This window comes from Lycium barbarum, chromosome 11, assembly GCF_019175385.1.
Source record: "Lycium barbarum isolate Lr01 chromosome 11, ASM1917538v2, whole genome shotgun sequence".
Taxonomy (NCBI): Eukaryota; Viridiplantae; Streptophyta; class Magnoliopsida; order Solanales; family Solanaceae; genus Lycium; species Lycium barbarum.
Window position 1 is genome coordinate 13131796 of NC_083347.1, and position 25479 is coordinate 13157274.

Sequence of the window (25479 nt, forward strand, 5' to 3'; positions counted from 1 at the left end):
AATTGAATACCACGTACAACGACAACAGCAACATATTCAGTGTAATTCGACAAGTGTGATTTCAAAAGGGTAGGTGTACGCGGATCTTACCACTATCTTTGTAGGGTAGAAAGACTGTTTCCGACAATAATTTAGCAACACTTATATCTGCAGCAAAATTCTTTTGTTTTACAATGCTCAAGATCTTCTTCAACAATCAAGAGTGCATCCTCCACATTTGTTGCTTCCAACACATATGTCTCTAAGAATAACAATCCTCCTCTCCACCAAATTTTTAGCATCCTCGGTAGGATATATTGATCTCGATCGTATTCCTATCAACATGGGCAGGACTCCACTTATTTGGGTGCCAATTCTACATATCTAAAGTGACAAAATTAATTACAAAATTATGAAGTATCTAGACTTACTAAGATTATTTGTATCCTATTTGCAAATAGAGAGCTTTTTTGTCTTGCAAATAATACTTGATCAAATCCTTAAGAGAAAGTTAAACACAAATTCATTACATTTTCAGGAATTACAAGAAGCATCAAATTTTCTCTGTTAGTACAAAATTAAAGAAACAAACCTCATATATAGCTGAAGAAAGAAGTCATCTCTTATTGGGAATTAGGAGAAGCAACCTCAGTGTACATAGTTCGTCTTTTTCATTCCACAGCCTTCAACATAAAGATAGTCCAAATTATTGTACGCAATATAAATTTAGCAAGCCACAGATCGGTTGCTTTGTTAAAGCTTTTTTTCACTTCAAATATGCCTTAATTATACAGTGTACTTACAGTTATAACTTCCTTTGGCTACACTCGAGACCCCTAGCATTCTTCACAAGACGTTGTTGAGGTTGTGATGGCCAGGACACAGGTTGCCTGAGGATGAGGGCAAAAAATAATGGGAATCAGAACTGTGTGAAAAAAAATATTGGAGCACATCTCATACAAAATACCAACCAAAAACTTCAGTTTTAGTTGGCTTCTCTTTATGACTCCCTGCAAACAATCTATAGGTTTCAAGGATCTAGAATTCCTTGGTTGGTTGCAAACTTTGTTTTGGAATCTTTAAATATACTTACAGTCCTCATCCCCTATCCCCAGAGCCGAATCCAGGCTTGAATTTTTTTTGAAAAAAAAAAGACGCAAAAGTGCATTTAGTAGGGTTCAATCCCACAACCTTAAGTGATTAAACCCACTACTTAACCAGTGTTTCACTCAATATAGTTTAACCATGTGTTCCTTTAGTTAATATTAGATATATTTTAAGGATTATATACATAATATACCGAGTTTAATCGGGTGACCATGTACTCACGTGACCCAATTTTAATGGGTAGATTCGCCCCTGCCTATCCCTTCACGCTTTAATATATAGTGTATTACAGTCCAAACCTGATGGTAACACATCTTGCTGTGATCATGCTTTAGTCCTCATCCTCGGATCCCCTCATGGCTCCCTCAAGAATTCCTTATCATCCTTGTTCCACATCACAATTGATTCAATCACAGGTAATTAGTCCTTTGATTTGATATCATCATTTTTGGACTCTATTTCATCTGATAAATAGTGGAGTAATAACTTTCAGCAGTTACATTTTTTAATGTTATGAGCATTTAAATTGAGCAGTTTCAATTATCATTGCATATGACATTTATCTTTGGGAGGGCTAATTGCAATTAGACGGTAATTTATCAAGAACCAAAGGTATTAGTCATTTAATAATTGAATAATTGCATTAAAATGATGGAAAAACTCTATAAAATGTCAAAAAAGGCAGACGCAGTTTCTCTGCGGTTGGGGAGAAGCAAAAAATTTCCGCCTCTTGAAAAAAAGCAGAAGCAGAAATTAATTTTCTTCTTCAAGAGAAAAATATCCCTACCTTAAATACATATTTACCAAGTATATCCCTCATTAATCCATTAGGGATAAAATCATTGAGAATCTTCATGATGTATGAAGGATTTTACTTATTTTTGTGTTGAATTTTAATTGGTGGAATGATTTTGACTTTTATTTTGGTAGTAGTTTTTAGTATATTTACATCATCGTGTTGATATTATATCAATATTTTTTATTTATTTATGTATTATATTAATTAAAAATTTTAATATTTACTTTTAAATTTTAATTATTAAAAAGTAAAAACTTAATAAAAGTCTTTCATAATAGCTATTTAAAATAATTTCTCTCCGTAAAATAATCTTGATAGTAAACGTTTATTGATACTTGTCCTTTTTCGTAAGACACTCAAAAGCACTTTTTTAAGAATATTAGCCAAACACAATCTCCTTATTAAAAGCAATCAAAAACACTTTTTAAATTAATTAACACAAACTTCTTCTCATAAAAAGTACTTTTATGAAAAGCGCTTCTCAAAATAATCAGTTTTTAGCCGCTAGGCCAAAATTTCAATATTTCGTTTAAAACATTCCATGCTTTTATTAGGTAGTTATTGTTCTTTAATCAGAATGATATTTAAGGTAACTGTTTGATGGATGCTATTTGTAATTATATAAATTAGGGTAATTTTGTTAAGGGGCCTTCTAAATTATATAGTCGTGGTCTTTTTCCTACAAAATACTATTTAATTTGGACGTGCCCAGTTTTTAGAGAACAATCACGAACACAAGAAAATATGTTTTAGGCTCCCAATAGATCATTTTTATATAGAGTGGGCATAATTAATTTAACACAATACAATCAACAACTCTAAGCATTCATGTTTTGTAAATTCAAAATAGGTTCGGTCTTATCAGCATGAAACCATTGTAAAATAATGTTAGATTTTTTTTACTTTAAAGATAAATTACATATTGAACGAATCTTTAATTTAATAATTTTTTTAATATTTAAAACTTTAAAATCAGCTAACATATTATTTACTTTATCTCTCCTTATTTACCTATAGAGGATGTCCTAATATTTGAGATTTCAAAATCAATTAACATTTATCTTATATAAATATTTGGAAAACTTTTATATATCCTTATAGACCTTCAAAAGTTTGTAGAGTTTAATACGTGGCAATTAACATTTTTTTCTTATTCCTTAACAACTAATCCTTGAGGTAGATAATTATTACGGCTTTTTCTTCAAATATTGCCAGTAGTTGATTACCTAAATCCAGCAATGCATGTTTGTTGTTATCTTTTAACTTCCTAACACTCTGTTTGGATGGTTGTTTCCCGTGATTCATTAATGTACAGTATGATATGGTACAATATGATATTGTATTGTATTAATGAACACAATGTTTGGATAGACAATATCATTTGTTGTGGTTTAATAATATTTGTATCGTGTGGTTTGATTGTATGGTACTGTATAATAACTTGTAAGTTTACTAAAATACCCTTTAACTCTTAATTTGAAATTAGTTTATATATATATCAATAAAACTCAGGTAAAGGATAAAATAGAAACTTTAAAAAATAAGTAGGTGGTGGGTGGGGACGGTCATTGAGTGGGTGGTGGTGGAGGGGCGGGTGGTGTGAGGTGGGTGGTTGTGGGATGAGGGCGGGGGTAGTGGGTGGTAGGTTAGGGGTGAGTGGTTGTGGGGTGGGGTTGGGTGGTAGGGAGGGGTAGTGGGTGGGTGGTGTGAGGTGGGTGGTTGTGGGATGAGGGTGGGGATAGTGGGTGGTAGGGTGGGGGTGAGTGGTTGTGGGGTGAGGATGGGGGTGAGTGGTTGTGGGGTGGGGTTGGGTGGTGGTGAGGGGTAGTGGGTGGTGGGTGGCAGAGGGGTGGGGTAGTTGGGGTGGGGTGAGTGGTAGGGGTGGGGGTGGAGGTGGGTGGTGGAGGGTGAGGGTATAATGGGGAAATAAAATATGTAACCACGCAAAACTCACCAAATCCTTGGTTACAAAAATTGAATTTTTTCATGATTAAATAACCACATAATTACAACGGGTTTACAACACCATACCATATAATTTTAAGAAAAATGGATACAAACATGGTTTCTTAGAAAATCATACATTAATGAATCACGGGAAACAACCATCCAAACAGGGGGTAAGAGTTTTGATTTAATTTTAAGTACTAAATTTTCGAATTTTGAACCAACATGGTAATATTAACTTTAGAGATAAATTAAGCTATAACCAATTATGTAATTGTAAATACCATAATATCTAAAACTTTAGATAAAATAAAATGAAGGAATTGGTTCAAAATAATTTTTTACGTATTTGTGATTTGCAATGATATTGAATATAACATACTCAATGTTGCATTATATATGCTACAACATGGTTTTGCACATGGAAAATTATATGTTACACTTTCAAAAGTGATAGGAGTATCAATTTTTAAAATGAAAAGTTGAAATCGTGACATAGCCACTAAAACAATATAAGGGAACGTGACATACACTAAGAACGTCGTTATATGGAGATATAATGTGAGATAACATTATATATTGTCTCTCATATACTAAAATATCTATAGTTACAAAAAATATATATAGTTATTCAGAGGCGGATCCAGAATTCAAAGGTTGCGGGAGCCATTATTTATGTGCACAGTATACCTACCATTAGCTATAAGATTAGGAAGGATGTGTCGGTTTGGTTAGTTTTTGGTTAACTCAATGGGGCCTTTCATTCACAAATAGGCTAATAAGTTTGATTTCAGTTTAGTCTCTTTAACGCTTAATTTAAGTTATATTTTAGAATAAAATTGCAAAAGAAAAACTTTATAAAAGAGCGGCTCTGTCCCATTTTATATGAATGTGTTACTGGGCACGAAGTTTAAAAAATAAAAGAAGACTTTTGAAACTTGTGGTCCAAAACAAATCATAGAAATTTGTGTGGCTATAAATCATTTCATTTGAGGCTGACTAAAAAGGAAAGAGTGTCATATAAATTTGGACAAAGGGAGTATATATTCTTTATTTGACTAGATTAATTGTTCTTGGGTTAATTTTTCATCATAATTGTCGAGTTATATAGCAATTATCTAAAGCAAAAGCGTTTAAATTCTCGATATTTGAGAATCAACTCAAAATATATATATCAATCAAGCCATTTAATTTTTTTTTAAAAGCTAATAGAATATATAAATTAATGTTGTACCATTAAAAAGAAAGAAATATACATTAACCAAAATCAATTTAAATTACTTTTTGATAGACGTTACTCATGAATATAATACTACAAGCAAAATGAGGGATGTAAAGAAATTTAAAAGAAGAAAGAGACATTTAGCAAATAAAAAGAAGGAAATTTACTTGTTACCCCTAAGACTTAAGTATGAATAATAACTACCTTATTTAATATTTAATTTTCGCAGCTATATTATTCTAAAATTACATGTCATAGATACCCAACTATATTTCAATTACTGTGTTTCCTCATCTCCTAAATAAACAGTCCATTAACTATTCTATCCCTAAATACATGGTCCATGAGATTTCACCCCTCTCTTTATCTCTCTCACCCTTCTCTTTCTCTCTCTCTGTTACCTATCTCACTCCCATATCTGTTTTAACAAAGGAAGTATTATAAACAGCTTATTTGGCATTTGAAATGCAAAAATTAAAGTTCAGCTCCTTTTGAAGGGCAATCCGTGCAATTTCTTCATTGTTGTTACATATCGTTCAAAAGGTTTTTCTTTTTTTTTCTTTTTTTAATGCTTCCGCCTGAGCATTGAATGTTGCCGGTGGAGTTGGTGGAAGTGGTGCCGGTGCCTGGTGAGTATAATCGGTGGCTTGAAAGAGGCGATGATGATTTTGTAAAATATTGCTAATTCCCTTCTCTCACTGATAACGACGCTATTCTACCGCCCCTCCGGTATGAATCCAACACATACTCCCCCTCCGATGAGAGTTGTGGAGCTTCATGCCCACCAAGTGTTTGATAAAATATGGCAGTATATTTTAATATATTTCACTGTATTATTTCAGTATATTTCGCTGTATTTCAATGTATTTCTAATTTATGAAACAGTTTCTGATATATTTCATTGTATTCCATTGTATATACGCATACTACAATTTTATATTTCTTAAACAATCAATCATATTTCATTGTATTCCAGTTTATATTTTTTTCTGTATTTGGAAGTATTTCTAAAAGTTTGGAATGGAGTAATTTGGAGAGAGAAACGTGGTTGTCGTGATTGTTGTTGGTGTTGGAGGAAGTGGTAACAAGGAAAGCAGCGGAGGATCTCCAGCCAATGGCCAAAGCTCAGCCATAACAATTCATTTGTTAAATCTCCATGGATGGGCCAAAAGAAGAGGAAAATCCTTCTTATGTTTACTGATCATTTGATGTTGTTTATCTTATGAGTGATGAAGAATTATATTGATTATAGCAATATGATATTGTAGCATCATTTTGGAGCAAGAGAATAGGTTGTTGGTGTAGAAACACCATTGATGAGAGTTGTGGACTTCATGCCCACCAAGTGTTTGATAAAATGTTTCAGTATATTTCAGTGTATTAACAAACAATATATTTAATTTTCAGTATATTTCAGTGTATTATTTTTGCCATTGATTATGTGTATTTACTGTGTTTTATCCAATTTCAGTATATTTTCAGTGTATTATTTTTGTCATTGATTATGTGCATTTCAATATATTTCAGCGTATTTTTATTTGGAATGGAGTAATAGAGAGAGAGAAAGACGTGAGCTGTTATTGAAATATCAGCCATTATGCGTGAAATATGGTTGATTTAATTTGACTTACCATTTAAAAAGAAAAAGAAGAATCTGTTAAAAAAAATATAGCCTATTTTTACTCAACCCGATTTTGTATGTCCGTGTATTTCAGTGTGTTTCAAAAAAAATAGAATGAAATCAAAATTACTTGTTGATAATCGAATTTTTCAACTGTTCTTCACTACGACAATGTCAAATCACTCGTTCGTGAATTACAGAGTGTATTAGCTCGAATCAGATTGTTGAAAAAAAATTCAAAGATGAAAGAAAATTTTACTGTATTTTTGGAAAGAGAAGATGCTGAGTTTTTTTGAATTCAAAAACTTTTGAATGGAGTGATTTTGATTGACAGACGTTAGCTGTAATGGAACCTCATGAGGTTTGCGTGAATCATGGAACCATTAATACAAATTACCATATAATTTGAAAAAGATTTTTATTGCCATAAATATAGCCGTTTTTTACTCAACAGCCGCGTTGTATTTCGCTGTATTTCACTGTATTTCAAAAATGCGAGATTCAACTAAAATACAGCCAAAAGCAGTTACGAATTGTAAATCTTCAACTTGTAGCTATAACTTGTTAGAAGCTATTAAAAAGTAGTTATTTGTGTAAGTTTTACTAAAAAGAAGTCACGGCCTAGGGTCCAACTGAGAATGAATGAAATACTAACAAGGGAAAAAGGGAAAAAACAAATAAATAAATCAGTATGCTTCCGCAGTGAATCGAACTCGGCTACAGAGCAAATATAAAGTCTTCAAAGCGGAAGTGGTTTCACTGGCACTCGCAAGTCATTTGTTGATTCCGGATGCCACTTTATCAATATATTCATTTTTTAACAGATGTCTATATCTATAATAAGAATTTTAGCGGAAGCGTGCGGGTGGCGTGGAACTCCCACCATACAAGGTAGATCCGCACCTGTAGTTATTTAACTAAATCCACATTGTCTGCATGTTCAATAAATATTGAATTCAGCTGTTATGTCAATATAATAATATTTATTTTCATTATGACAATTGCATTTATTTTAATAAAATTATATTCTTATTATATAAATTAATTATTGATTCATGCAATACACACGTGCAACGCCCGTACACTTAAGACTAGTTTATAAATAAGGCGCTAGCTGCATTAATAAGAACGACATGATCTAATTTTCTATTTCCGGAGACTAGAACACTCTTTGCTTGTAAAACATGAAAAACAAAACTGAAAACACAAGCATACTCACAAGTAGATTGTGTTAAGTCCATGCTAGCTCTTGCTCTTCATGAGTTGAATTCCGTCCCCGAATAGAACACTACCATATAATATATCGACCACCAAAGGTTGATAGGAACCTAATTATTTTTATATAGGTTCAAAATACATGAATGTTTTATATACTTATTTCATAATGAATAACAAGCGCACAAATACTTTACATCTACTGACTTAAAAGTGTTAAATCTATCTCTAACAGAGTAACAGTCACTCGATTTATTTAAAAGGATAGAATAATGATAAAAGAAAAAAAAAAACTTTAGACCTGACTCAACCTAGTTCAAAAGTTAGCTCATGATTATTCAAAATTATATTCAACAATAAGGGATGCTTAACACCTCTTATTTCCAGGACGAGACTTAAACGTGAACAATATACCATGAAACCAAATTTTGGATAAACCAAGAATAATGATAGGTTTCTTTCTAATATTATGTAAAAAAAATATAAATATCGGTAGGAAGTGATAAAATCAGCCTATGAAAACATGGCCCATTCGGCTTAGTCAAGTTTGGGTGGGTAGCTTATTTTGATCCGTTCAATTAACTTCACATAAAAATTGGGCCGATTTCAGCTAAATATAGATCAAATTCATTTTTTTGCACGGATTTCCCTTCTTTTGGGGTGGTCTTTAAATTTTGCCCTTCATATTTGTGGTCTTTAAGTTTTGCCCTTCGCTTGAAAAGGTGGGCGAATACTTGAGGTTCTGAGTTCGAAAACCCCGCTCAGGCATAAAATAAAATTAAAAATTCGCAAGGCAAGGCTGGGGGCGTGTATGCTGGATCCGACATACACTCCTTAAGGAAAAACTAAAGTTATGCCGGATCTGACATAACTAAAAGTTTACCCCATAAGGCAGAACTTTTCCTTAAGGCATAGTTTAATTGTGCCTTATGGGACAAGCTTTTAGTGAAGGCATAACCAAAAGTATGTTTCATAAGACAGAATTTTTCCTTAAGGCATAGACTTTGCCTTAAGGCAAACTTTTAGTTATGTCTTAAGGAAAAGTTCCACCTTATGGGACATACTTTTAGTTATGTCTTATGGGGCACACTTTTAGTTAAGGCATAACTAAAAGTGTGCTCCATAAGGCGGAAGTTTTCCTTAAGGCATAATTAAAAATTTGCCTTGAAAAGTAAAATAAAATAAAATATATGCCTCAAGGCAAAGTCTGCCGGAGGGGGCAGAGCGAAATTCAAACTCTGTCTTGCGAATGTTTTTAAAATTTTTTGACTGGCGGGGGTTCAAACCCGGAACCCATAGATTTGAGGCGAAGGACAAAACTTAAAGACCACCAATTTGAAGGGAAAAATTTAAAGACCACCCGAAAAGAAGGCCAATTCTGCGAATTGCCCAATGATCTCATCAAAAACCTTGTCGAAAAATTACTTTTCTAAGAAAAAGATTTTGTTTGATATCTGAAATAAGCTGTAATAAAAAAGGTTTATTACTTTTGTTTGGTTTGAAAACAAAAAATAAAATTTAAACTCGGTAAGAATCAAGCAAATTGAGTTGTGGCCTAATTATTTAGTCCATCTTGTCCCAAGTCATCTTATCCGAAATAGAAAACTTTCACGGGGTACCATTTGAACACGCTATTTGATATGTATCCAATTTTAAAAAATTTATACGTCTACCCACTTCGGAACTTCAAAAAAGTGATTTTTGAGGTTAGACCTCAGATAAAATGTCTGAAATTTCATATGGTTGAACTTCAGACATATATGCCTGAGTCATATTTGCATAAACTTTAGCCATATGCGCATGAAATTCAGGCAAAATGACTGAAATTCATGTGCCTAGATTTCAGTCAAATGTGTAAAGATAAGTTTTGTCAAGACTAACTTCAGATACCGCATATCTAAAGTAGTTCCAAAATTGATAGATGGTAACAATTTATAAATTCAGGGCGTAACTAAACAGTGACGCCAAAATTGGTATACGTGCGCCCTTCCAAGTAATCTTGATCCGCCCATTTATTAATTGGACCTATTTTAATCCACTCAACTCCTAACGTTAGAATAACACAATCACAAAAGTTATATAACTCATGAATAAATATCGTCCATAATCATATAAGAAAACAACAGTTCACTCCATCAATCAATGTGGTGATACTCAACAAAATGAGCATAAGGAGGAAAATGGGGGATTAAGATAGATAGGATAGGTGCATGGGAGTAGAGGGAAGTGGGAATGTGGAAGATGAGCTGTGGGAGAAAAGGGAAGGCACGTGAGTGGTTTGTGCACGCCCTTATGCTTTCTTTTACTTTTGTCTCCAAACTAAGTTCACATGTAGGCCATGTGTCCCTTTTCTTCCACTATCCCTTTGTTTCTCTGTATCTTCCTCTTAACACCTCTAATATATATATATATATAATGTTGTTTCCCCCATCTCCAATTTGGACTTTTTGTCATTTAATAATGTCTGGGTTTACCAATCATTATGATTAACAAGAAAGTTAGTTTTAGTTTTGTACTTAAACCGACATTGTTTTATGTAACCATTTTTGGTCGCCGCCGCTTCAACGTTAAGCAACAGCTAATAAATGATTAAAGCCTTTCCTTCCAGAATTGCATATCTTTGGATAGTTCAATAGTCAAGAGGCTTTAATTCTAATTACAAACTTGTTCTTCAAAAGAAAAAAAGATTATGAAGCGCATTGTTACTATTTTTTCCCATTTCATTTTAGAATACGCGGCTAATTTTAAAATAATAAGTAAAATCATCTAACCAATCGACTTGGATACCAAACAGCTCAAACTCCCCGTCTGTTATTATATGCCCGCTACCTAATAAGTTGACGAAACCTACACAAGTTTAGAGCTATTTCCTTCCTTCTATGCAGGGGCGAATTTATGTAGAAAAATGGGCTACGTCAATCCATGGTTACCCATAGGAGTGTCAAATGGGCGGGTTGGGCTGAAATTGGCCTAATCAAAATGAGCTGATGTAATAAATGAGTTGAGCTAACATTGGCCCAAAAATTACTTGGGTTGAAATGGGTTGGGCTAAAATGGGCTAAAAATGGGTTGGGTCATGACCCGCCCAACTTGACCCAGTTTTTTGAAGGGTCTATTTTCTAGAAAAATATTTTCCACGAAAGTATATTTTAGAAATACATTTTTTGTGAAAAATATTTTCCTGAAAATTATTTTTGCAGATTTTTCATGAAAAATATTTTTGAGGAAAACATTTTCCGTGGTAAATATTTTCGAGAAAAACATTTTTCGTGAAAAATATTTCCCTTCATATTAAACATACCACAAACTTATAAGATACATGATACAAGAAAAATGTATACATAAATATAATAAAGTAAATCTCAAGCAATAAATCCAAATTTAAGTAAATCTTATAAACGGGCTAGAATTGAGTTAGTATTGGGCTAAGTTGGAGATCACTTTAAAATGGGCTATATTGGGTTGGGCTAAAATCAGCCCAATATGAAATTATCTTGAGCCCAACCCATAGAATTTTGGGCGGGTTGGGCGGGTCATCACCTTTTGGGCCAAATTTGACACTCCTAGTTACCCAACTAAACTCGATATATTATATATATAATTCTTAAAGTATATCTAATATTAACCGAAGGAACACATGGTCAGACAAGACCGAGTGGAGCCTTGAATAAGTGATGGGTTTAATTCCTTAAGGTCGTGAGATCGAACACTACTAAATACACTTTTGCGTCTTTGTTTTTTTTCTTAAATTTCTTAGCAGCCTTTAACATTTTGCTCGCTAACCTGATGTCACTATAAATTTTTATATCTTATTTTAAAAATAATGATGAATTCACCCTCTTAAAATTCTGAATTCGTCTTTATAAGTTAACCCACGCCTAAACTGATTTCTTCAAACGTCCGTTCCTATTGCGCCCACAGCCCGACTTGCTGCTCAACAATCAAGAGGACTTTTAAGTCAAATCATAACGTTACGAGTTTAAGTCACGAAAAACTCTTTGACAGTTACTGTCCAATAATTTGATCTTTTTTGCTTGAGTTATGTGAAAAAGAATAAAAGTAAATAAAAAATAGAAGTGTATATTCAATTAGGGACAGTTGAATGAATGTGATTGATGGTCCAGCTTAGGGCTCACCCAAGATACCAATCTCTATTAATCTATAAAAAAACAGAATTTCCGATTGGATCAGATCTTTATGGGTCGTCTATTCTGAACTCAAGATTTTCGGCCCCAGTGATACTACTAGTGGAAGTGGCATATGTTGGATTATCTAGCTTTCTTTTACTACTATAATATAAAAACTGTAACTAAATCTCATTCTTTAGAAACAGAAAGACGAAATATATTTCATACGTATATAAAATTAATAAATACATCACAGTAACAAATTTTATTTTCTCGGTGTCCTTACTCCTTACAAGCTGATTAACCTTAATTATATGTAACATGATGTTACGTTCAACTAATTAGCAGTATGATCAATTAGTTCACAGCGTTGAGGTGATTAACCTTCCGAAACATTAAATTGCTCCATTAAGCAAGGACAGGACACAAGACATTGTCATGTACTAATTATAATTAACTTCTATAGTAGCAGAAACCTAGCTACTACTATGTGTGGTGTTAATTTAGTGAAACTTACATAAATAGCTACCTTTTATTGGCTTCTAACTAGATATAACTATAAAATGTAAAATTACCAAGCGTAGCTACTTTTCTTTAAAAATCGTGTATTTCTATTTTTTTTTAAATATAGAGAAATACAGTGAATAGTAAACACGCTCCAGTGAAATCAGGAGCTATTTATGGAACAGATTTTTTGAAATACAGTGAAATATACGAAAATATAAAATCGGGTTGAGTAAAAATAGGTTATATTTTTTGAACAGATTCTTCTTTTTCTTTTTTAATGGTAAGTTAAATTAAATCAACCATATTTCACGCATTCCATAACAGCTCACGAATCTCTCTCAACTTTTATCACAATTAAAACTTTTTGAATTCAAAAACCACTAAAGATCTGAAAACTTCCAAATATAAAAAAATATGAGTTGGAATGCAATGATATATGGTTGGTTGTTTAAGAAATATAAAGTTGTAGTATGCGTATATACAATGGAATTCAATGAAATATACCATAAACTATATCATAAATTAGAAATACAAAAATCGTGAAAACAAAGTGGAGTAAAAATAGGCTCTACACCCAAAAAAAAAAAAACATTTCAATACAGCGAAATAATACACTAAAATATAATGAAAAATTAGATATATTGTTTGTTGATACACAGAAATACACTGAAATATACTGAAACATTTTATCAAACACTTGGTGGGCATGAAGCTCCCCAACTCTCATCAATGGTGTTTTTACAACAACAACCTATTCTCTTGCTCCTAGATGATGCTACAATAATATTCTTCATCACTCATAAGATAAACAACATCACATGATTAGCAAACATAAGAAGGATTTTCCTCTTATTTCGGCCTATCCATGGAGATTTAGCAAACTAATTGTTATGGCTGAGCTTCGGCCATTAGCTGGAGATTCTCCATTGATTTTCTTGTTGCCACTGGTGTATTTTTGTTTGGAGTATCAATATCCGCCATTAAAATGGAGAGTTAGAGCTTGTTGAAGATACTCTAACAATGGCTGGAAATATATATAAAAAAAATCGAATGAAAAGTGAAGGTAAAGACGATGAAATTTATGAACAATTGAAGAGAAATACAACAAATAACATAACGAAAATTAGTTACCTGTAGCGATTGGGTAACTAATAAGGAAGAAGAAGAAATCGTGCTAATTATGGTGAAGAATAATGAGAGTAAAATACGGTTGTGAATTGAAGATGTGAGAGAAAAATATTTGAAAAAAAAAAAGAGATTGTAGGTAAGTGGGAGAGAGGTACCTTATTTTTAGGGAAATACACTGCAGTTACAAAAACAAGTTGTAGATGGTAATTTAATAAATAATTAAGCTACCAAAAATAATTAAAAAAAATGTAGCTATTACTAATAAATAAATCTTAGAGGTAGTTATGAGCTCTAAATTTTCCGTTAATGTATCTAACATATGAACCCTGTCTCAGCTTCTATAATGAAAATTGGGCTCACGTTTTGATTAAATTTAAATGCGAGAGACCCTCATTAAGGAGTAAATCATAATTGCATTACTGAAATTTATCGTAAAATCTAAACAATTAGAAATAAAATGCTTTTTATTTTGAATCTCAATCACGCGATCAAAATTCTCATTTTAATTTTACTTGTGTTTACAGAAGCAGAATCTACTATTTCAATGGGGTTGCTCCATTCCTCAATTTGATGTTATTTCTGTACATGCTTATAACAAGTTTGACTAATTTCAGTAGAAAGAAGACCTAAATTCATGTAAAGTGAGTGGCTACATAATAAACTTTTACCATATTATAATTAATTTGTTTTCGTTTCTCTATTTTTGTGCATCATGGGCGCTCTTACCTTTGAATGTGGTAAAAAGTCACCGGAATTTCGCATTTGATATTCCTAAAAAGGTACAAAAGAAATACATTGAAGTGTTTAAGAAGAACATCACGTGTATTTAAATAGGAGAAGAGAAAAATAACGGTAAATTTCACATATGATCACACTAATTGTACATCTTTTGCATCTAAATGACACATTTGTCACATAAAAATCATATCACTATCACCATGGTAATTGAATAGTCATTAGTCACGATAGTCAGAAACGTAAACTACTGAAGGGCTTAAATATTCTTTTGCTGAAGTGGCAGGTAAAATTCAAAAATAGCCATTTTTTGAATTTGTAACTGAAAAATAACCACAAACTCAGAAGTCATTAAAAATATCCAATTTTTGAAACATATTCTGGATATTTTCACTTAGTTAAGTTCGAAGTTCATGACACTATCATAGTGTTTCTGCATTAAAAACAGTTATTTTCTTATTAAATTTCAAATACTAGCTATTTTTTAAATCAGTCCGAAAAATGGCTAGCCCGTATATTTTTTGTTGAAGTGCACATACCACCTTTTTCCAACTAAATTTTCTAAACAAATGATCTTTGAAAAATAATAAACAAATGAGAGACCCTATCCTTAAAACAAAAACTTTGTGGTATCTTATTTAAGTTAGTACCGTACATTTGTTCTAGCCAAAGGTATTCCCCAACTCATCAAAACCATCATCATACACAAAACGTAAACGAAAGAGATGAAGAGAAACAAATCAACCAAACCACGCAAAATACATGACCAAGAACAAGTTACAACAAACTTAACACAGTGAATTACGTGCACGGTTAACAAGCATATCAGCAACATACAAATGCTTGAATAGCCAACACCCAGCTTAATTGCAATAAAAACATTGATAATTGAACAGCCGATATTTCAGAAACAAAACCCAAGTTACAGCAATGAAGTCATCTTATATTATATTGAGAAATGCTTACTTGAACTTTGTGCTGATTACTTTTTTAACCCTATGTTGCCTCACAAATGCAAGTCACAGCTCAAATGACCCAATGCTCAATAGGTACCAAAACTGGCTCCAAAAATACAGCCGAAAATACCAAAATAAAGATGAATGGAATATGCGCTTTGGGATTTATCAATCCAATGTTCAATTCATTGACTTCTTCAATTCTCTCAACCTTTCTTACAACCTCACTGACAATGCTTTTGCTGACATGACAAACCAGGAGTTTAAATCTGTTTATTTTGGTTACAAGGAACCTAAACAGACAAGGCAACAGGCAGCCACTAATGTTACGTATGATATATCCAAATTGCCGGTCAGTGTCGATTGGAGAAAGAAAGGAGCTGTAACAAAAGTCAAGGATCAAAAAAAATGTGGTACCAACACAAAAAAACTTCTCTCTCTTTTAATTTCTTTTCTACTCTCTTTGTTCAAGCTTAGATCACACTGTGTTTGGATAAGTTTATAAGCAGAGGTGTATTTCTTAATATAAATATAAATAAAGTCCACCCCTGTTTATAAGTACTTTTTGGCTATGTATTTGGTGAACACCAAAAGTACTTATAAGTCAAAGTATCAACTAAAAGACATATAAGTACATTTGGTTTGATAAAATTAGTCACCCCAACGTATAACTTTTTGGCTTATAATCTAGCTCAACTTCCTGCCCATCTCATTTATGTCATATGTTCTTTTCCATGTAAAGATATAGCAGTGGCCGCGCCTTAACCAAGGAAGGAGGTTCAATTGAATCCCCTTTCGTTAGAAAACAGTATAGTGCAAATAGGGCAAAATCAACCCTTGTGTAAAAACAAAATTGCTTTACGACCGCAAGTTTCGAATTTTATTTAATCCTCTTATTAAGATTTCTACTCCACCATTCAATACCAAGTACTAGTAAATATTATTATTAGTTTAAGAACCTCCATACTACTTATTTGTAAAATTAGATTCAATACTTCACGTTTATCAGTTACTTTCAATCAGTTAATCCAAATGGGCTCTTAATTCTTATTACAACTGCAGGAAGTTGTTGGGCATTCTCTGCAGTAGCAGCAGTAGAAAGCATCAACCAGATCAAAACAGGAAAATTAGTCTCATTATCAGAACAAGAACTGGTTGATTGTGATGTCTACTCAGAAAACCAAGGATGTAATGGAGGATTCATGGAGAATGCTTTTGATTTCATCATGAAAAATGGTGGAATTACAACTGAAAAGAATTATCCATACATAGGAAAAGATCAGAAATGTAACACTACCAAAGCAAAACAACATGCAGTTACAATAAGTGGCTATGAAGAAGTACCAGACAATGAGGATGCTCTTCAAGCTGCAGTTGTAAAACAACCTATATCAGTGGCTATTGATGCAATGGGCTATGATTTTCAGTTATACTCTGGAGGGATATACTCTGGTATTTTTTGCGGACATATGCTAAATCATGGAGTGACATTAATTGGCTATGGTGTGGAAGATGATAAGAAATATTGGCTAGTTAAGAATTCATGGGGTACTTATTGGGGTGAAGATGGTTACATAAAAATTAAGAGGGGGTCAAATGACAATAAAGGAATGTGTGGCATTGCCATGCAAGCTAGTTACCCTCTTAAGGAGGAATCTTGAAATATCAATGTGTAACATATAGCCATATATAATGCTATATGTGGTTACATTTATTTTCTTTTAATAAAACATGAATGACTGCTATAAATGTAAGGCTTACAATAGAGAAACTAGTATAAGTACTTGATCTAAATGAAATTGCAGTCAATAATTGTGACTAGAATTGTAAAACCTTACAAGGTAGCTTCTAAGAATCAAATTTTATTTATGCATACTCTTCATTGTATTAACTGTTGGAGGAATTAGTGGATATCTCGGAAAAGAGTGTCCCTTGTTGGTTACGAAGAATTCTCTTTTATTTTATAAATTATTGTTCTTTCTTGTGAACTAGTAAAGAGAAAGAAAAAGGAATTGATCTTGTCTGTTCAAAAAATTGGATCACAAGCTTCTCACAAGAGTTGGGCACGTGAAATAGACGTGAGGAGTTATTAAATCAGCCAGTATTAAAATATTGGAATAAAATATTTATAGACTAGCTGCTGGTGATTAAAAACCTTCATACAGTAGCTGTTAATCATATACTGATATATATATATATATATATATATATATATATATATATATATATATATATATATATATATAAAAGGTATCTTAGAGAACTAAAAACAGATTTCTAACTTTTTTCCTTCTCCTCCTAGCTACTCTGAGCTAGGTTCTATGTCTTGAATTATGTTGTTTTTTATCACTATTTATAATTGAATTTTTTTGTTGAATCTTCCGATACACCTAATTTTATTATTTATCGTGTGGACGAAATATCTTTAAGAACAATGTTCACATACCTAGAGCTCCGCTCTATATTTTCAGATTTTTCTTAACATTGAACTTGATCGATTATTTAAGTACAAGTTTAACAATTAATGGATCTCTATTCGTGAAGTTTAGAATTTGGGATTCCTGAACAGAGTAAAGAAAGTACAAGAGATAGTGTTTGGGAAATTTTCTGTGTTTATTCCATTGTAAGGCCATGCCTATATATACAAAAATATTGAGAACAAAATAAAGCAATAATCAAATAATCCTATACACTTGTCTATTAATTTCTATTTGATCTACCATAACTAATTTTATCTTTTGTAACGTACTACCTAGAAAAGAATCTTCCTATCACTATCCAAAAATGCTTGTTGATAAAGAATGTTTGATCGTGTGGTTGAAGTGATTTTGTCAACTTTAGATGGTTGTGATGAAGTCATTGTAATTGGGCCAAAATCCTTCTTTGTGTTTCCTTCTGATTTATTCCATTGGGCTATTTCCTTCTTTGTCTTTTTGGGCTGCTGATGCAAGGCCCAAAATACACTTCTTCCAATTTTGGCCCATGTGTTATTTTGACTCAATGTGTTATCCGTATATGAAGACTTCGATACATTCAAAGTCTGTGTTCCTCTTTTCTCTTCTTCTTTGTTTTTCAATTGCACCATTAACGATGAAGGAGAGTGAGAATGATTTGGTGAGAGATCAGTTCCAATACAGAGCACTCCAAGAAAGGCCAAAGGAATGTGCTTTATTTCAAAAATGACTGCAATAATTGAAACATTGTATTAAAAAGATCATTATTTATTAGGTATAGGGTGATTTAACAAAATTTAACTTAGTTAATAATTTCAACAGATAAACTGATCTAAAACTTCGTTAAAAGAGTATAATTTAAGCAAGTAACCAATAAAAAAAATTCTTGAAGTTAAAAAAAAAAAAAGTATAACACATACTTCACAATATCATCCAAAGCATACACTCGCGTATTGGAGTTTTTATACTGAAAATAAGATGTTTTTTTCTTTAAATGCTTCTCGTAGTTTTGATGGAACAATATTTTATGAGTTAAATGAGCCTCAATGAATTCTAAGTAGGTCATAAGATGGTTCATGAGCTGCTTCTATAAATTCTAAGTATTGTGTGACTCAACAGCTTTTGCCCAAAAGTCTTCTATCAAAGTTGTCTTCTCGGCTTCAGAAAAAGCTAAGTGAAAAGGGCAAGGAGAATAGCTTCAAACCATTTTGTTAAAGTTTCTTGTTTTTTTTAATGGGATTACATTATTGAGGTTGCTCCCTTCTATTAATAAGACATTTTTTCCTAAAAGAACTAGGGGAATTCGTTAATTTGGGTATATTTGAAAATTTTCTTAATGGTTGGAGTAATTTTGTAGTATAACATAGGATAGATGTGAACAAGATATACATTAAAGTAAAGGGGTAAATTTAGCCCTTTTCCCTTGAGAAAATGATAAAAGCATTCTCTTATATATGAGAGTAGTTCAAGTTGATCTTTTAAATATGTTTTTCAATCACCTTTAATATCTTAAATTTGTCAAAAGTGTGTGTATATCTTTTAATTATACATGTACTTCGCTATTAATAGTTACAAAAGTAAAACAATAGATGTCCATTCACATGCATTTAAGGTCTTACTCCTCCCAACGACTACTAGATTTTTTTGATATCACCTAAATCTAAATCATTAAAAACTAGATTATGTGATTTTCCTATATAAATGAAGTGATCTTTCTTCTTTTGCATAAGAAAGAAAAAAAAAGAGAAATTGTGAAAGATGAAGTCCAAGATGTTGAAAGAAGCATTCTTTCTCATGGTTATCACAACAATTATGGTTTCTTTTCCATTTTCTGTGTCTGCAGATGAAGATCTGTATCACAAGTGTGTTGATGAATGTTACTCAACTTGTTTTGCTGACATTGCTGGTTGCTATGAATATTGTTTACAAGAATGTAAACATCCTGATTTTCATGCGTCGAAAAGGCTAAAATGCTCCGACGTTAATTGTGCCAAGTTTAAAGGAGGTCTCTCTCTCTCTCACTCTAATTTTGAAACTAATCATGATTTTGGGTTCTAATATTGAGCTTACCAACACTTTAAGTTATCTTTGTATGTTATAATTAGTAAATCTTGAATTCACATATTAAAAGAATTTTTTATATGACAGATAAGAGGTTCCATTGCCTTATCACATGTTCGAAGATGGAAGACAAATTCAAAGGTGGAAAAGTACTTGGTGCAGAAAAACATCAAAATAAGATTCATTGATCTCATAAAAGCATATTAAATTGTTGTTATTCCTAGTGAAAGTTTTACCTTTTAGGTAGTGATTATTGTCTACATTTACTTTATGTTTCTTATTTATGTTTGTCATTTCTTTTCTTTTTTAGATTAATTTTGCTTAATTTCTTTAATCTTTAATAGTCCGGAAACAATACCTCCTTCACCAGCTTTTGAATGAATTTGAAAACTCCTTGAACACTGGTTTCAGGTGAGCTTTAGAATTTTTTTTCCTTCAAAAAATCTTATAATATCTAAAAGAGTAGACAAATAGAATATGTTTATTTTTTTGTCCAAAGATTCAATCAACTAAGTATATGGCGAGATAAATAAATCAAAGCAATAATTATCATGATCCAATCAAAATCATTAATGCTAGTTAGTATGACAAGAGAAGTTAATTTCATTTGTCTCCTGAAAAAATTGGACAGCTTGAGGTCGTGTCTCTTTTCGTTTCTATTTCTCTTCCTGTTTCTTGAGACATCACCCATTTTCTTTGACAGACAGTCACATAATCTAATTAACTCAATATTCTGAATTTATGCTCATTATGAATTGTTATTATTACTTGATTCACTCTTGAACTCTATTGTCATACCCCAAATGAAGTACTTTTCTTGTTGTGATGTTAGACGCACGATGCTTGCGAACGACTAAAAGTATATTTATTGAACCCTTTAAGCCGAAAAAAGATAAAAACAATTTTTCTTTTGTATATATTAAAATTCTAAATCTCATTTGAAATGTTATTCAAGGGAGGTATCAGTCTCACTTATACTGTGAAGGGGGATTTCCAATCATTAATGATATTACTTAAATTAAGTTATCACATCAATTTATCGTCTAAATTGTAGTATAATATGAACAAAACTCATCATTTCAATTAATTTTTAAGGTTTAACAAATCATACTTTTAAAATTACCTTTAGACATGTGAAAGTGTATAATTTGAAATTGCTTTCAAATAGTGTGAATAGATAAATATCTTTAAATATTTATCAATATCGTTTTGTCACTCTATTACAATAGTTATTTTGTGCAGATATAAAATGTGAAACTTGGTCTTTCTCCAACTTGTTGATTGGTCTTTCAGCCAATCATTAAAACAGGGACTGTTTGGTCTTTCTCCAACGTGCTGATTTTCCTCCAGTTTTCAGAATCTTATATATCCTTGTTCAAAACTGGAACACCAATTCTCTCCCATAGTCCCGCCGTCGTTCACCATAATCGCTGTCAAAAAATGAATTAACAAAATCTCTAACTATATATACCTATTAAAGGAATTGACTTCTTGGATATCAAAATTGGTTATGGTGTTAGCAGTAACAGCAAACTACCAACACCAATTAGATCATACTTTTCAACTCCATTGTTTGTTTTGATACTGATTTTCACGTTTAAGAACATATTTTCAGATGTGGTGTCACTGGTTTGAATTTCACAGGTGACTTTTGCTTACTGGGTCCAATTCCAATCGACCCATCTCTGAAAGTTATGACTTTTAGTACTCTTAGCTACTATTATGGTGTTTTAGAACTCTACAATAGTCATACTACAATCTGAGCTTTAAAGACCAATTTTGATTTGCCCCAACCAACTACTGCTGCTGTTAAGTTCTGGGTGTGTGAAGAAAAGGGGACAGGAGGGAACGAGAACCTGATAGGGGCGTTGAGTTTAATTTTTCTGAAATGACTAAAAAGCCTTATCTATTAAAATGTTGCAATGCATTGTTAGGGGCATTTAAAAAAATTATAAAATGAGTATAATGCTATCCTACGACCATTCATGTTATAGGATACAAAAACCCATATATATATTTCCCTCTTTTTCTCCTTGGACCATAAGAAAGTACCAGTTGTATGTTTCTTAAGGTTTGTTCTTTAGTATGGGAAATCAATGGGCTTGTAGGTTTGGGAAACCCATGTCCAACTATTTTTTTTTTCATGTCCTAGTATATTTGGGAAATAGTTTGGACCTATAAATAGCAAGGATCTATTGTACTACTACTGTAGAATTTTTCACTCTCTCTTAGTTTTGCAGATTTAGATTTTATAAGCTCAACTTTTGTTATTTGGTTTGTTAGAGAAAATGAAAAAAGGCAGCGGGGGCGCTGTGCATTGGATCGAATTTCGCAATTGCCGGAGCCAATATTACAGCCCATCATGTCTTTCCTTGAAGTTAAAGATGCTGCTCTAATGGCTACCCTCTCCAACAGTTGGCACCGTGCATGATATTCACTCTCCTCCTTTTTCCACGACAAATATGACCTGCCAAAGCACGTCAACTTTGTAAATCAAGTTCTAGCAATTCGGCAAAATCGGAAGATTTGTGTAGAATCGTTTCGGCTACGGTTGCCCTATTGGCGTTGTTGGACTCCTTATCTCTCTAATTGGATTAAACCCCTCGTAGCTTGTAATGTCAAACGTTTGCATTTAACAATGAGCGCACCTATTAATAATAAAGAGACAGAGGATTACCACAAGTTGCCTGAGGAATCTTTGACGCCAAAGCACTAGATGTTCTGCTCTTGGGAGGTTTTAAGATTGAAATGCCCTCCTCCTCTAATGGTATAAAGTTTTCATCTTTGCGAATCCTTTATCTCTGATCTGTATTTTTGGATGATAAATTATTTCAAGCTCTATGCACAAGCTGCTGCAATTTAGAGATATTGTGTTTACATTTTTTTTCAAGGACTTTCCAGTATTCAATTCGTTGAAACCTTATCTAAGCTAAAGAAGGTAGAATTGGGGTTTATGTCTTGCCCTCCTGAATTCCACACGGTTGATATTAGAGCATCTAACCTTCTACAGCTTGAGATGTACCAATTCACAAGTCATCTAAAGGTATTTAATATAACTGCTTGCAAAGCCCTGATATCTTTGTACCTCTCTGATATAGTCATGACAAAAAAATGGGTAGATGTGTTAGGATTTGAATCCCAAATCCGACCTTTGTAAGCAGGTTCCCAGGAAAGATTGGAGGGTCACAGCTGGACCACTTAAATACCAACCTCCTTAGACAGAACCTACTTACGCCGTGATGTAAGCGAAGAATAAATAGCACACACAGATTTATAGTGGTTCACCCTCAATGTGAGAGCTACGTCCACGTTGCTGCTGCAGATCTTATTAAAGAAGAAATATTACAAGTGTTTACAACACTCAACCTCACAACCCCAATCCCAATTACACTCAAGAATTTTACCACATAAAATTCTCTCAAAGACCTTCTCTTACTTAGGCCTTTCACTAAGAGTATTTCTCTTAGATTTTTCTCTCTCTTTGGGATGTGTTGTCTTCTTCAATTTGGTGTGTTTACAAATGAACCATAAGCTACCTATTTATAGGAATGAATTTCCTATGATGAGGTAAGCGCTTACATCACGACTATTATGAGGTAAGCGCTTACATCACAACTATGTGAACAAAAGAATTGACTTGTTTGGCCAATTTCACACCTAACAAATCTCCCACTTGAAGACTAATTTTAATTTGTCTTCACACTTTGATCGATGCAGCAGCTCTTTCCTACTTTCATACTTCGTGCAGGCCAACTGAAGTTGAGCATAGCTTCAGTTTGTCTATCGTCACTGCCTTTGTCAGCATGTCTGCTGGATTCTGACTCCCTGAGATCTTCTCAAGCACCAGCGCTCCATCTTCCAAAGCTGATCTAATGAAATGGTACCGGAGTTGTATGTGCTTCGTTCGAGCATGGTAAACCGGGTTCTTTGCCAAATGAATGGCGCTTTGGCTATCATAATATAGCACACTTCCCTCGTGGTCCTGATCCAATTCCCGCAGAAAAGATTGTAGCCACATCATTTCCTTTGTGGCCTCCGTCACAGCAACGTACTCAGCCTCACAACTAGAGAGAGCTACTATCTTTTGCAACTTGGAAACCCAAGAGATTGCAGTACCTCCGAAGGTGTAAACATACCCGGATGTGCTCTTTCTGCTATCAATATCACCACCGTTGTCAGCATCAACATACCCTTGCAATCCTGTTTTTGATTTTCAGAAATACAGAGCTGAACTCGAGCTGCCTTTCAGATATCTGAATATCCACTTCACAGCCTCCCAGTGTTGCTTTCCCGGATTGCTCATAAATCGGCTGACAACTCCCACTGCATGTGCAATGTCTGGCCTTGTACATATCATTGCATACATAAGACTACCGATTGCAGATGCATAAGGTATCTTGTCCATCTGCTTCTTCTCATCCTCGGTTGTCGGCGACTGATCCTTTGACAACCGAAAGTGTCCAGCCAAGGGAGTGCTGACTGGCTTGGCATCATGCATGTTAAACCTTTTGATAACTTTCCTCACATATTCTTCTTGTGAGAGTTTGATGCCCTCTTTGCTTCGGTCGATTCTCATCCCAAGGATTTGCTTTGCAGCTCCCAAATCCTTCATTGCAAACTCTTCCGATAACCCTTTTTTCAACCGATCAATCTCCTGTAGGTTTGCTCCTACGATTAGCATGTCGTCGACATAGAGTAGCAGTATCATGTACGAGTCTACAAATTTTTTGAAGTAACAGCAGTGATCTGCCTCGCACCTTGAAAAATCAGCTTTCTTCATAAAGCTGTCAAACTTTAAATACCACTGTCTTGGAGCCTGTTTTAGTCCGTACAGACTCTTTTGAAGTTTGCACACCAGATTCTCCTTTCCTTTGATTTTGAATCCCTTCTGCTGTCGCATGTAGATTTCCTCGTCTAGATCACCGTGAAGAAATGCAGTTTTCACGTCCATCTGTTGCAGATGTAGATTTTCCTTTGCTACCAGCCCAAGAACAGTTCTGATAGTCACCATCTTGACTACGGGAGAGAAGATCTCCGTATAGTCAATGCCTTCTTTCTGTTGAAATCCCTTTGCAACCAGCATTGCTTTATAACGCTTGCTTCCATTGGGTTCTTCCTTTATCCGATAAACCCATTTGTTTTGCAATGCCTTTTTATCCTTTGGAAACTCGGATAATTCCCATGTATGATTTGCCGATAGTGAATCCATTTCATCCTTCATTGCCAGCTCCCACTTAGTCGATTCATCGACTTGTATTGCTTCTTCATAACATTCCGGCTCCCTTCTATCAGTGAGTAGAATGTAGTTGAGGGATGGAGAGTACCTGTGAAGCGGCTTCCTGATCCTGGATGATCTACGCAGCTCTGTGATTGGCGCCTGTTCATTTGTTTCAGAATCAGCACTTTCATCAGCACCTTCTCGGATTGTTTGTTCCTCTGCCTCGGTTGTACCTGGCTGCGGCTCAGGTGCCGGAAAGTCCCTCAAATCGACTATTTCCGATTCCTTGTCCTGACATTCTGAATTTTTTTGCAGCTTGTCTTTGTACAGTACCTCTTCGTTAAAGACAACATTCCTGCTTCGGATGATCTTCCGATTTTGTTCATCCCAAAATCGGTACCCAA

At 33.5% G+C, this 25479-nt stretch overlaps 2 protein-coding genes and 1 long non-coding RNA gene across 3 annotated transcripts; 2 read left to right on the plus strand and 1 right to left on the minus strand.

Annotated features, from left to right (window-relative positions):
• Nucleotides 1-1018, minus strand: LOC132620391 (uncharacterized). The gene is made up of 3 exons (XR_009574881.1): nucleotides 783-1018; nucleotides 572-662; nucleotides 1-363 (listed from the first exon to the last, which is right to left on the minus strand). It is a non-coding gene; the product is annotated as an uncharacterized LOC132620391 (long non-coding RNA).
• Nucleotides 1019-15111: 14093 nt separating this feature from the next.
• Nucleotides 15112-17218, plus strand: LOC132617947 (ervatamin-B). The gene is made up of 2 exons (XM_060333011.1): nucleotides 15112-15756; nucleotides 16406-17218. The coding sequence occupies exons 1-2, from the start codon at nucleotides 15318-15320 to the stop codon at nucleotides 17002-17004; spliced, it is 1038 nt and encodes a 345-aa protein (XP_060188994.1). The 5' UTR covers nucleotides 15112-15317; the 3' UTR covers nucleotides 17005-17218.
• Nucleotides 17219-19511: 2293 nt separating this feature from the next.
• Nucleotides 19512-20126, plus strand: LOC132618175 (uncharacterized). Its single transcript, XM_060333233.1, has 2 exons — nucleotides 19512-19801; nucleotides 19945-20126. The coding sequence occupies exons 1-2, from the start codon at nucleotides 19555-19557 to the stop codon at nucleotides 20043-20045; spliced, it is 348 nt and encodes a 115-aa protein (XP_060189216.1). The 5' UTR covers nucleotides 19512-19554; the 3' UTR covers nucleotides 20046-20126.
• Nucleotides 20127-25479: the final 5353 nt, after the last annotated feature.

Coding starts and splice junctions, on each gene's coding strand:
- LOC132618175 (XM_060333233.1), top strand. CDS start 19,555: ATGAAGTCCAAGATGTTGAAAGAAGCATTCTTTCTCATGGTTATCACA. Junction 19,802..19,944: donor TTGTGCCAAGTTTAAAGGAG/GTCTCTCTCTCT, acceptor TTTATATGACAG/ATAAGAGGTTCCATTGCCTT.
- LOC132617947 (XM_060333011.1), top strand. CDS start 15,318: ATGAAGTCATCTTATATTATATTGAGAAATGCTTACTTGAACTTTGTG. Junction 15,757..16,405: donor CAAGGATCAAAAAAAATGTG/GTACCAACACAA, acceptor TTACAACTGCAG/GAAGTTGTTGGGCATTCTCT.